General features: G+C 39.1%; 1 protein-coding gene across 2 annotated transcripts in view; it reads right to left on the bottom strand.

Annotated features, from left to right (window-relative positions):
* The window catches only part of LOC119539608 (U2 snRNP associated SURP domain containing), a 43,653-nt gene extending 35,930 nt beyond the window's left edge, over positions 1 to 7,723 (bottom strand). For both annotated transcript variants that reach the window (XM_037843287.1, XM_037843284.1), the window contains exon 1: positions 7,662 to 7,723. In XM_037843287.1, coding sequence (XP_037699215.1) covers positions 7,662 to 7,706 — 45 coding nt within the window. In that variant the 5' untranslated portion in view covers positions 7,707 to 7,723. The remainder of the gene's footprint in view (positions 1 to 7,661) is intronic.
* Between the last annotated feature and the right edge of the window lie 6,137 nt (positions 7,724 to 13,860).

Raw genomic sequence — 13,860 nt, forward strand, 5'->3', positions numbered from 1 at the left:
TGTGCCACAAGCAAAACACAGCAAATAAAACTTTCCCTTTCTCCAACCATTCAAAGCCACATAAGCAGATTCTAATAGCAAGAAAATCCACACACAAACTCTTATTGCCTATTGCCTACTAACAGGTACAAATTCTACTGTAGAAGTAATTCAAGAAAAAGAAAATCCCCAATAGATGACCATTTTCAAGTTGTTTTTAGGGGGCTGGTTCTACTCCAGCATGTCACAGGCTGGCTGTTTGCACAAGGAAGAAACTAGACTTCAAATAATGGCACTACCCAAGAATGTCAACTAATACAATTTGATCTTATTTTTTTAATTGACCTACATTTCAGACTACATGTCGCATACAATGGTCTACTCACTTTTTCACTATGCATCTAAAGACAAAAAATTAAGCTGGTTAGATTTCACACTGAATCTATCTGCACCCCACTGTACTGGGCCCAAAGCAAAATCAAGCACTGAGCTCCCAAACCCATTCTTTTGGACCATCTTTTTTCCGTCCCCAACTTTCACCATGTTCTCCTTCATTCACTTTCTTCCTCCAGCTAATCTTACTTTAAACGGCAAGATGATATGGAAAAATAAATATTTTATGCTACTTAAATTTAATTCTGTGAAATACACCTTGAAATGTGTCCATTTGCAGACACTTAAAAATTAAAAAAAAAAAAAAAAGAAGAAGAAAAAGAAAAAGAAAAAAACAAATTCAGTTAAGAGGCTGAATGGATTGGGGAAGAAAAACCAACTGCTTTCTAGTGTTAGCATGTTAGGTAACAAAAAACAATATCCTAATCATAACAGCAACAAAAGACATAAAACACTGAGGAATCAACTTAAGGGTATACAACCTATGTGAAGAAAACACGAACTTTACTGAAGAATTCATTTATTCACGTCACCTTTTGAAAAGACCCACCATATTCTGGATGGGAAAACTCACTATCAAGATGATGTCAATTATGCCCAAATTTATTTACATACTTAATGCAATTTCATTCAAGAGCTCAAAATCCCAAAGGGAAATTTTTGCAAGGGGGCAAGGAGATTGCCAAAATAGTTCTGAAATTCACCCAGAATAAGCATGCTACAGTTGCTAAGAAAGTGTTAGCCTTTCTTTAATCTTCTCTGCCATTACATCCAAATAATCAATTCTAGAACTTAAAAATAAAAGTTGCAAGAACCTGGAAATTCTGCCTATTTCCATAAGCTAAATCTTTCCTGACTCCAAGTTATTTAGAGGAAGGTCTGAAATCAACCTTCAAGAATTTTACTTGCATAACTATTCACTGAATTGGTAAATAATCTCTAAAACAGAAGTCCAAAAGTAGCACTTTTGTCAGTTTTCTAAATAACATAATTCAATGAATTTACAAATTGAGGAGTAAGTAACAGCATAGTTTAGGAAGCTGTACCAGATGATTTCCATTAACCTGAGATGTCACTGGTGATATTCGCTGCAAACCACAAACATTTCCCCCAATATGCAGCTATAGCTACAAAGCATTCATAATGGACCTTCTTTGGGATAAAAATAGTTAAGAGAGATGCAAATAGTAGTTTATAAGATTTTAGAGAAATAACAGCCTACTTCTAAAGCTAGTGGTCCAAGTAAATAGTAGATTTAACATTACTTCAGAAGCTGAGTCTCTGTCTTCTTAACCTGGAACAGAACTAGATTATTTGTTTTGTTTTTGGGTTTTCATCTTTTAAGTAAAGAACACAAAACTAATGATGCTTAAATATCTTCTGACATCTACAGCCAGATTTCCTGGGTTTGAATACTGGTTTTAGCACTTCTTAGCTTTGTACACTTAAGCCTCATTTCTTCATGTATGAAACTGAATAGAACCTGCCTCAAAGTTGTTGTGAAGGGCAAATGCAGGTGAGGCACTTAGAAGAGTGCTTGGTACATAGTAATTGCTTCTTATAAGTGTTAGCCAGCAGCAGCAGCAGCAGTATTGTAACAAGGTCATTCCGGACTGCTACACCTGCCTTACCCTTCATAACCAAGTGGTAGTCATAGCCCATATACCCCACTTCTAACACAGCTCTTCTATCCCACCTCTTCTCTTTCTACAGACATCACCATTTACAAGCCACCTCTGGTGAAGCTGGTGCTAGGCCTTGCATTAGCAATATAAAGTAAAATAAGACATAAACCCTTGCCCTAAGAAGCTAATTAAAAAAGAAACACAAATAAAACAAAATGGTTACACCACTAAGGCACAGAAGGGCAGGCAAATCTTAATGAAATAAGATATTTGGCTTGCCAAGAGATCTGAGGTGAAATTTTGAAGCAAACCTTGATATTTATCTGATTCTCCAAACTTGTCCTCCTCACCACCAAATCTTTCTTAAACTCAGCCCCCAGAGTAAGCTTTCATAAAGGATTTTCTTGCCTCAAATTTTCCATGGCTCTCTAATTTTATTCCCCAGCATTCAAAGCTCTTTACAATTTGGCCCCAACATACCCTTCTAGTCTCAGCTCCTTTTACTCCCTTTGTAAGTGCCCTATGCCCTTGGCTAAACCAGAATATTTACCAATCCATTTTCCAGCAATTTATTTTTCCTCACCCATCCCTACCCTCCAAAACTCTTCTCATTGTTAAAAGGACTCAATCAAATGCAAGTATGCTCTAGAAGCCTTTCCCCACTCCAACGAACTAGGTGTCCCTTCTTTCTCTGAACTTCTATACACTGCTGATACTTCTGCCTTACATTACACGTATGTTGACTCTCTTCTTTTATCAGACAGTGGGTACAGTCTTATTTAACATCTTCCTCAAATTAAGGACAGAATCTGGCAAGTGACAAAGCCTTGATATACTTGACTTAATCTGTCAGAACAAGTACCTCCAGGACAAAATTAAACTTCACACTGTCAACATGCTATGCTGTATACTCATTAACAGCTACCTAGCTATCCAAAGCCAAACCTCTCCAAGTAAGATCAATGAGGCATGAACTACGCGTAATAGTTAAATAACAAACCAGAAATGATTTTTAAAATTACATTCCAAGCACTACCAACATACAAGAAGTTACATGTATATTTTGAATGTCCTTAGTTTATCTCAACTGAGGAAGGGCCCAGTGAAAAATAATTAACTCCTCAAGGAAGAGACAACTAACAATATAATATACCTCAAGTGCTACTGGCAAATGCATCTTTCTTTTAAGTACATTATTTCAGCAAAACATCTAGCACATAGCTGATCTGCAACAAAAATGTTAAAGCTATTAATAATAGCAAAAGGTGCCCTCCCCCCTACATGGGATCAGACACCCAGGGGAGTGAATCTCCCTGGCAACGTGGAATATGACTCCCGAGGAGGAATGCAGACCCGGCATCGTGGGATGGAGAACATCTTCTTGACCAAAAGGGGGATGTGAAAGGAAATGAAATAAACTTCAGTGGCAGAGAGATTCCAAAAGGAGCCGAGAGGTCACTCTGGTGGGCACTCTTATGCATAATATAGACAACCCATTTTAGGTTCTAATGAATTGGGGTAGCTGGTGGTAGATACCTGAAACTATTAAACTACAACCTAGAACCCATGAATCTTGAAGATGACTGCATAAAAATGTAGCTTATGAGGGGTGACAATGGGATTGGGAAAGCCATAAGGACCACACTCCCGTTTGTCTAGTTTATGGATGGATGAGTAGAAAAATAGGGGAAGGAAACCAACAAACAAACAAACAAACAGACAAAGGCACCCAGTGTTCTTTTTTACTTTAATTGCTCTTTTTCACTTTAATTATTATTTTTGTTATTTTTGTGTGTGTGGTAATGAAGGTGTCAGGGATTGATTCTGGTGATGAATGTCCAACTATGTAATGGTACTGTGAACAATCGAATGTACGATTTGTTTTGTATGACTGTGTGGTATGTGAATATATCTCAATAAAATGAATATTAAAAAAATAAAAAAAATAGTAAAAGGGGAAAGTTATTCGTAATATTAATGTTTTCAAGTTTAATATCCTATAGCAAGTTTTTAATTTTTATTTCAAAAACGATGCTTTTGAAAAAAGGGGGCAGAGATGCAGGAGTCTTCAATTTGCAATCAAATGATCCCTCCTATCATCTGCCAGTAAAGCAAGTGGGTATCTTTGTCAGATTTACTTCCCAGGGAAAACAAAGCTTCAGGAATAAAAACCAGAAGAACATTAAAACTGTACTTGCAGAAATCAACTGAATCCAATAGATAAGGAAAAACTGTTCCTATTTTATTCAACTATAATTCAAGACCACAGCAATAGCAAGTCATCTTCCAGTATCACTTCTACAGGTTCTAAAGTTTCTATGGAAGAAAATGGAAGTTAATAGTTCCACCCTCCACCCAAAAGCACAACCTTCCACTCAAAAACCCCAAACACCTTAAATTATAAGATAAAGTTACAACCACACCATAATATTTAGCTTAAACTAAAACTGGCAAAATATGGACAGCCTAACTGTCAAGGTTTGTGTTTTATTTGGAGTTTTTCATAATATTCTTAAGTATCTTCCGGTATCACAAAAAATGTACATTGACAGTAAAAAGTATCTAAGGACCACAAGTCTTAAATGGACCCTCATCTTATTTCTTAAAAGCTACACTTTTTGTTAATCAGCAAAGGCAGTTGATCAATATCATTCCCAAAACAACTCAGTACTGGATGTCCAAGGAACACAAGTATTTTCTATTTTATCCATTCACCTCTCTAACCCAATTTTTGATAATATGGAGAAAAGCAGCACTCTCACAGAGTGAAGTAACAGAGCACAAAATTCCATTATATTAGTAGAATTATCAGCACAGGAGATGTAAAAGGAAAAAAATACCATACATTCTTTTCTTACCCTCATTTAGCTGACCAAACAAAATTGCTGTTAAAATAAAAACAGTAAATTAAATCTTACAAATCAAATTCTAAAGAAAAGACATATATTTAACAATATTCTAAGCAAACAATGATATGCTCTCTTTCTGCCTCTCTTCCCAAAATCAAAGCTATAACATGGCACCAGCATCCCCCACTCCCACTCCAAGCAATATTCTAGTCTGGGGTTAAACAGATATAAATGCAGAGAAAAATTTTAGCTCATTCGTAAACAATTACCGAATGTCTACACTTGCCAGGCTTTGAAAACAAAAAGTACAGCTAAATTACACAGAAAATAAAAGTGCAAAGGGCCTTTTCATTAGGGACAACTATGCATAAATATAAACCATTTGAGTACACATACATAAAATATAACTTTAAAGCTAGAAGGAATTGTAGAGATTATCTAACTTTATTTTATAATTAAGAGATGCTAAGTGATTCTGCTATTATCAACAGCAAAAACCTGTATATTTTACATTTTAAAATTAGTATTTCCTCAATGTCTAGAAATGACTAATAAGCATCCCTACACATATCAATGGGAATTGAACACACAAAAAAAGCAGAATGAGCATGAAACAGAAGTATCTACTCACTCCATCTGTATTGAAGAACATAAGTCTCTCAACTACTCTCCTAAGAGGAAGAGAAATCAAACCACAGAGATCAAAGGCTAGAAATTCCAAATACTGTAGTTTAATTAGCCAAAATGACCTCTGACTCTCTCCCAAAAATTCTGGATTTGTGTTTGAAAAAAAAAAACACTCTGGGCTGTCATTATGATACCTTATGACTTAAGATTCTAAATCTCAGTATCAAAATTTATCCCAACATTTTGAAAAGTAAGAACTCTTTATCACCTCTAAAAACAAAAAGAATAGGGGAAAAGAACTAAGATTAATTACACACTTTAGAGATATTACTCATTTAATCCTCACATACTCTCATATCAACATTGTAAAAAACATATTATATCTGTATTACAGAAACTGAGGCTCAACAGATTTAGCAATCAGCCTTAACATGCAAATCAGGATTTAAATTCAAATCTTTTGTTTGTTATAAAAATCCACATCTTTCCACTACAATTTGTAGCCTCCATATTAAGGAAAAAATCATGTCAATATCATTTTAGTCCTAAAATAGTGATTTCTTTTACAGATATTGGTAAGAAATCTATTAACAGCATCAACAATATAAGCTAAAAAAAATTTATTCCTGGAAGATTCAGTAACTGACTTATAGGGAACAGTCACACGAGACATACTGCTTTAGAAGAAAGCCTGAACATACACACTGGAATGTTTTTAATATATATATACAAGGTCTTAAATAGGAGATACTTAAAATACTACTTGACAAGAAACAAAACTGTGAATCACATGCATGAGAGATTTTGGATGTAATCAGCTTTAGTAATGGCTCCCTAACAATAAATGGGCTGTTTTTGTCATGAATCAATAGAGAAGAGTGGGCAGAGGAGTGAGGGCACCCACCTATTACCCCCACCCTCACCCAAGAAAGGGGCACGTTCTAGGGAAAGGGAAACGAACGGGGGTGGGGGGGGTGGGGGGGTAAACGTCTTTGATACAATGCACCCAAAATTGGCCTTCTACCAGTTTTTGCATAACTAAAGGATGTCTGGTTAATCCATTACTAATTACGAGCCAGTTATGAACATCATTCACCAAACGGCATAAAGATTCAGATTTATTAGAAATTGAAAAAGCAAGTATAAAACGGAGTATTATATTTCTTAGAGCAAGTTGTAAACATAAGGCTTGCCCTTTCTACCACAAAACTTGCTAACTTACTAATAACCGACTCATAATCATACATACTCTTTAAATAAGATACAACAGTCCCCCGAACCTGTTACACAATGTTTTGCACCGGCATCAAAAAACTTAGCCCAAGATGGCAACTAAGATGATGCTAACCACAATCTTACTAATGCTAAACTCTTCTAGTGGTTTCACAGTACGTGCACGCGGTTCCCGGTAAACATAAACACAATTTACTAATCTTAGATGGCTTTCAAGTCTACCGAAGTTTTCCTTTCAGTGGAGCACACAATATGGAGATGATGGAGATCCCCGAATCCTCGATTCTCAAAAGAAGTGCTCATTTTACAGTTCCTTTAAAATGAGGTAATGAACACGTGTAGTACAGCAATAACCTTGGCGATACAACACTGCAAAAGAGAGCTGCTCTCGCCTCTGCATTTCTCTCGCGTCCTTCCACTATTAGCCCTCCCCTTACAATTTGCGGCCTTAGAGATTATTTATTCCCTGGCGACCATGAGAAATATTGAGCGAAGCCGGAAGAATGTGGGATCCAAAGCTAAAGAACCGAAGAGAAGCAACCACATAAGCACAGAGAAGCGATTCCCGCCTCTCCCATAGGATGTCTGGCTGCCTCAAAGCGCAACAAGCTAAGATGCAGGAGGGCGTTCTCAAGGCTTCAAACCTCAACCTGAATTTCAGATTTCACTCCATAGCCAAGGGCGGACGAACTACTCACGCCCCTCCTTCCCACTCCCAACCCTCACCCCCACCCCCACCCCTAGGGCCTGCCAGTCTCCAGCAGAATCCATGCTGGGACTAAGGGTAGATACCAGGCCTCTCAACCTGCGCACCACGGTGCGGCAGCGCCCAGGCCTAACGTCGCCAATAAAAGGCATACCGCAACCCCGCTTGCCTTCCGCTAACCAAAAACGTTTGTAGGCCCCAGACGACAGTGACAGACCCAGAGACTTCCGAAGTCCTCTAAAAAATTACCTTTGAACTGGCTTTCTGAGAGCCGCCTGGCGTTTTGTCCGCCATCTTGAACTTTGCCCCTCCTTCGGCGGCGGCGGCAGCGGCAGCAGCAGCACGGGTGAGTCGAGCACCGAAAAAGCAGATCTCAGCGGAGCCCGCCAGAGACGCCTGCAAGGCTAATAAGTTGATGGCCGAGATACTGAGTACAGGCGGAGCCGAGCACGTGACTTCCGGTACTGGTAGTTACCCGATCCCTCCCGTTCCACTAGTTTTTCTTTATATTTTTGTGTTTATTAGGGTTGTTGGACTGGTAAATTTAGATAAAGAATCTCCCTGTCTTGACTTTCAGGTACGGCTGATAGCTCACACTCTATTTCCAGCGCCACCCCTCGACAGGTGCCAGCTAGTTCTAGTTCCCGAACGGGGAGGGAGCCGCTCCTTAAAAGAGAAAAACACCGACCAGCTGCGGAGGAGCGTTTACTTCCAATCAGAATATAGGTCTGGATCCAACTGGGAGTCGAGCGTTCACTGAACAAGACGCTGCTCGCACGGCGTCGGGGGCTCATCCCCGCGTGGAAAAGTCAAAGTTGCGATCTGCTCACGTTAAATATGGTCACAGTTGAGATAGACTTGTTCCTGGAGAAAGCCGAAAAGAGACCTATTGACCCAGCCTGGGAATCCGGCAGTGCGGTTACCCCATACAGACTGTGTAGGGCGGCCGCAAAATGGGCTCGCGCAGACAGGGTGACTAAGAGAAAATCAAAAGTTAGAAAGACGATATTCTAAAGCGAACATATATGTAAGTTTTGTGTCACTTAAAAATTAACACTTTAAAGTTTAATAATTGATTTCATTTTTTATCACATAAATGGAAAGACACCATAAACTTCCTCACTTAGGATTTTTTAATAGTTTTTAATCAGGATCTGGATTCAGAGGAGAGCTTGCTTGAGAAGGTCATGCCTGAACCTAACCAGACAAATAAGATAGGAAGGGGGGGGGGGTTCCAGGCAGAGGGAGCAGTTGAATTTAAACCTGTGGCATGCAGGACACCATAAGCAGTGAGTTTTATTAGACTAGGAGCTGTAGGGAGGGACATGGCTGGAGAGGTAGAAGAAGCAATTCACACAAGGCTCCAAGGTAACCAGTGTGCTTAGGAGTTAGAATTATATTCCAAGGTTGAGAAGGGTGGCCTTCAATGAGGTTAAGTAGGGCTGGGTTATGGTCAGATTTTCGTTTTAAAAGCTTGCTTTGAAAACAGTGGAGGATTTAAGGTAGGGGGACCAAAGTATTCAAGGGAAAGAAAGGTTCATGACCCTCTCTCCCTAATTCATTCCAAATATGTTTGAGCCCCCATTTGTGTACAAAACCCTGTGTTAAGTGTTGTGAGGTTCATAGAGATGAATGAAAATACAGTCTTCATATGATTTAAAGTTTAGTGAGGTCTAGGAGACACAAACAAGGAAACAACAAACTATGAAGAATTAAATTGATGCTGCAAGGAAGGTTCAATTGCTTCGGGAACTCCAAAATAGATAATTCTGAGGGATGGGTGGAGAAGAGATGAGGGAGCTTTCCAGAGAAGGTAGGATTTAAGCCAGCTCTGAAGAAGTAGAATTTTGTTGGATGGGGTGGGGGTGGGGGTGGATATGAGGGGTTAGCAAAGCATTTAGAATAGGATCTGACACATAGCAGGCCTCAGAAAAGGTTGACAGTCATTATGTGCCAGGAGCCAAGGAAACTGCAGATTGAGGATCTGGTTCTGTATAAGGGTTTAGGATAGAGATGTAAAAAGACAGACAGTAAATAAGTAAACAAACAAGAAATGATCAGAAAGTGATAGGTGCTATAGAGCTACACATGAAATTAAAATAGAGGGCTGCTTTCCACCCAGTAACCCAACTGAACTTCTTTCCAATCTTGGATCCTGTCAGTTTCTCACCTTCGGCCCACCCTCACCCTTGCCTGTTTTTGAAGTATAATTAATCTACTCTTAGTGAAAATGTCACTTCTTCCAGGAAGCCTTACAGACTGGCCTCTCCCACCAAGCCTATGTTAGAGACTCTGCTTCTGTTTCTATAGAAACTATACTTTCCCACTCAAGAAACTCATCCTACTAGATCGCAATTATCTGGCTAAAGTGGAGGAATAGAAAGTGAAATTATCTGGGGGAAGGAATGAGGCTGGGTTTACCTGGTTGTGTTCTGGCAATGTCTCAGGCTGACTTTGACACTATGAAGTGAATATATGCAGGCTTTCTATTCAAGTCACCAAAATCCTTCTTTTAAAAGAAAAGTCTTCACTAAACATGTACCCCTATGAGTTAAACATCAAGAAGCACAGATTTCTTCCCTCTCTTCTTTTTCATACAGTAAACCCCAAAGCAAGTCAGACAAATGTGACCTGACAAGAAGTAATGTATAGACCTTTGTAGTAGATTGAATTATGTACCCCAGTGTAGACATCCTCTTAATCCATATTCCAGTGAGTATGAACCCATGATAAATAGGATTTCTTGAAGATGTTACTTTTAGTTAAGGTGTGGCCCAATTGAGTTGAGGTTGGGTCTTAATCTGGATTACTGGAGGTTTTATAAAAAGAAAGAGACGGAAAGCTAGAGTCAGAAAAGGCCAAGGGGAGAAGCAGGAAGTCAGCAAGAATCCAGAAAAGAAAGGGGAGAATATTGCCATGTGACATAAGGCAGGGATTCAAGCCAAAGAACCCCAAGGATTGAGGCAAGCCAGCACTGGAAGGCTACCAGCCCTGGGAGGACACAAGCCTTCCAGCCTCCAAAACCATGAAGCAATAAATTCCTGTTGTTAAGCCAACTTATTGTGTGGTATTTGTCATAGCAGCATGGCAAACTGATACAGTATTTATTAAGGCCTAATTTGGTGCACTTGCAAAAACTCACAATCAAGGTTATAAGCAGAGTTCTACTTCATACATTTAAATTTTGAAAACTTGACCCTATTACCCAAATCACAAATTAGAGAGGCTGAGGTAGCATGAAAATAATCCAAATGGAATTTTACAAAATCTCAGGTATTTAATTAGATTCATAATTATTCTTACCAAAGGACTACATATAAGTAGTAAGAAATTCATAGTTTACTGCAATTAGTATTACTTTTTTACAGTCACACTAAAACCATGCCTTTTTCTCTTCCCAATGTGTTGCTTCTCTAGTCACCCCACCCCTCACCCCCCATCTCCCACCTATCAACCATTTTTAAAGGTTCTTCCTGCAGCTGTGTCTAACAGAGATTACAAAGTAGTGCCAGTTACAGTCCATTGTGGTATCTTGTTTGGCCCAACTGAGGGATTTTTCTTTGAAGTTGGAGCTAAAATTTTTTGACTGGGAGATTTTATATATAATTTAGGACTTCCAACTTTTCTTGGAAAATGGTGTATTAGAGAGGATTCTCCAGACAAACAGAATGGACAGATGTATGTAGGTATTAAGAGATTTATTATAAGAATTGGCTCCTGCATCCATGGGGATTGGCAAGTCTGAATTCTGTAGGGCAGGCCACAAGTTGGAAAGTCAATGAAGCTGATGTTGAAGTCCCCAGAAGAAACCACAAGTTGGGAACTTGATGGAAGTGATGTTGAAGTCCGTAGGAGAAACAGGCTATATGGAATAGCGATAGAAATTCTCTCTGATTACTGAAATCCTCAGCCCTTTAAGACCTTCAACTGATTGGATGAGGAGACTCCTCTCATTGCTGAAAGCAATCTCCTTTGTTGATTGTAGATGTAATCAGCCACGAGATACCCCACAGTGACAATCAGATGGTGCTTCCTTGACCAAACAACAACACCATAACCTAGCCAAGCTGACATGAAATTAACCATCACAAATGGTAAGTTTGGCAATACTGAGCAAAAATCCAGTGAAGAACAGTTGTCAGGGACTCTTGGGTAGGGGGCTGTGCATTCCAGTTTGCTATGACCTTCTCCACTCACAGTGTAGGGTAGATAATTGCCCCACACTCAACCTACTTGTAAGCATTTTGAGTTTTCTACTTCTGATGTACTGTTTAAGTCTTACTCAGGATGATGACCAAACATTTAACAACCAGTCTCCCAAGTACCAACCAAATGGACTTATTTATTATGTATGGAAGGCTCAGTGCCTAGGGCCCACAATACTTTTGGCCACCCTCCCCCTAAATGTTTTAATTTCTTTTAAAATAATAATTTTTTTAAAAGGTGGAATGGAGAGGCTCAGACAAATCAGCCATTTAACAAAATGAATGGCTGTGGTACCTTTATATGCTGAAAGATAAAGACCTTAAAAATGATTGCTCCAAAGCTAAAACCTCCTGTGTTGTGCCAAAGAGGTGCTCCTACTTTGTGGCTCTTCTATTCTAGCAAAATTTTAAATAGCTTCTCCCTGTTCTCCAGGACTCAGAATATAAGTTGGCGAAAGCACACTCCCATCCATTTGTTCATTTGACATTTATTGAATGACTAGCATGTGCTAGGCTCGAAGAAAGGGAAAGAGGGAGGTAGGAGAAACCACTAAAAATCAAATTTAGTCTCTTCTAATCCTAGCTGCTGCTAGGAATAGTCAGGGTGCAGCCTTTAATGAGGATGTGGTCTTCATGGAATGGAAGATTCTGATGAACTTGATTGCCAGCCCCATACCACCTCCCACTGCTAGCCTTTCAAGTAAAGTTTCAATGTCAGCAACAGCCTGCCTTCTCCCCTTTTCTCCCCTCCCACACCAAAACAAGGACCCAACTTACTTATTGATGCTATCTAGAATTCCTTTGACAATAACAGTGGCTTTTTTAAACTACAAATCCCTTTGCAGTAAAAGATACGTAAAATGGTGTCAAAAAGCCTATAGCCCCAAAAAGGCTGGTGACGAATGTTGAAAACAATAAAAAAAAAAAAATGCTATTTTAGGTGAGAAGAATACTCTGACTGAGTAGCAATCATTGCACAATCAAGATTAATAAAACAAAGGATGACCCAGAAGAGTATTGTGGAAAAGGGTGATAGGGGTTACTGAGTGCATGTGTGGGTGTGTGTGCTTGTGTGTGAGAAAGAGACAAAGGACTGCAGATGCCCATGGCAAGTCATGAGAACCAGCAGCAGGCCGCATCTCCTAGGGAGTCCTCACCATGATCCAGCAGTCTAAGGTGGGCTTAGCCCGGACCACCCTTCAGCTGGTGGGGAACCTGGATATCCCCAGAAAGACTGAGGCTCTTGAGACAGGACTCAGGTAACATAAACAGCTGGGGGAGAATGAAGTTTTGAAGAGAAAATGAAACGCTATTGCAGGTATTTCCCTTAGCAATTTCATTTGGCTGCTACAGCATCATTTGAGTAACAGAAGCCTAATGGCAGTGGTCTTAAATACAGGCCATAACTTTCTCTTTTTTTCAGGTTTTCATCTCTTTCCTTGGCATTGATTTTGCATATTTCTTCTTATATTTGTTTTATCAAAAATGAGATCAATTATTCCATTATTTATATCTGTTCCAATTTGTGTATATGTATATATAGATTACTATATATTAATTTTGTTCCCAGCCACCTTACTGAATTCTTTAATTATTTGTATAGGTTTTCAATTGATTCTCTTGGGCTTTGAGGTATACCATCATATCATCTGCAAATAATAAGTTTACTTCCTCCTGTCCCATTCTTTGTATCTCTTATGGATACCCGGTACCTCCAAAATAACATTAGAGTGGTGCTCAAGGACTTGTCTTGTCTAACTCCTGACTTCAGTGAAAATGTTTTCAGTGTTCTCATGAGGATGAGGCTGACTTTTGGGGTGGAATTGAATTATATATTAATTTTTTAGCTAATCATAGAATTGAAAATACAGAATTTTAAATTCTCATAGAAAACTCAGGGACCCAGGATATGCCAAAGAATACCAGTGGTTATCCAATCTTGTTAGAGAAACACTGCTGCAGACTTCTGTTAAGATGAATAAACCAGGAATTTCCATGACCTGGGAAAATAAGGAAACAAAGTGGAAATGTCCTGCTCTGTTCACCCATGAGAATGGGCAGGATAGACGCAGATTAGAGGGAGCACAGGTAGGAACCTATATGTTTCCTAGGGCTGCTGTAACAAATCACCACAAACATAGAGGCTTAAAATAACTGAAATTTATTATCTTACAGCTCTGGAGGTGAGAAGTTTAAAATGTGTCTGCAGCACTACGTTCCTTTTGGAGGCTCTGGGGGACAAT

Source organism: Choloepus didactylus, chromosome 1, assembly GCF_015220235.1.
Source record: "Choloepus didactylus isolate mChoDid1 chromosome 1, mChoDid1.pri, whole genome shotgun sequence".
NCBI lineage: Eukaryota > Metazoa > Chordata > Mammalia > Pilosa > Megalonychidae > Choloepus > Choloepus didactylus.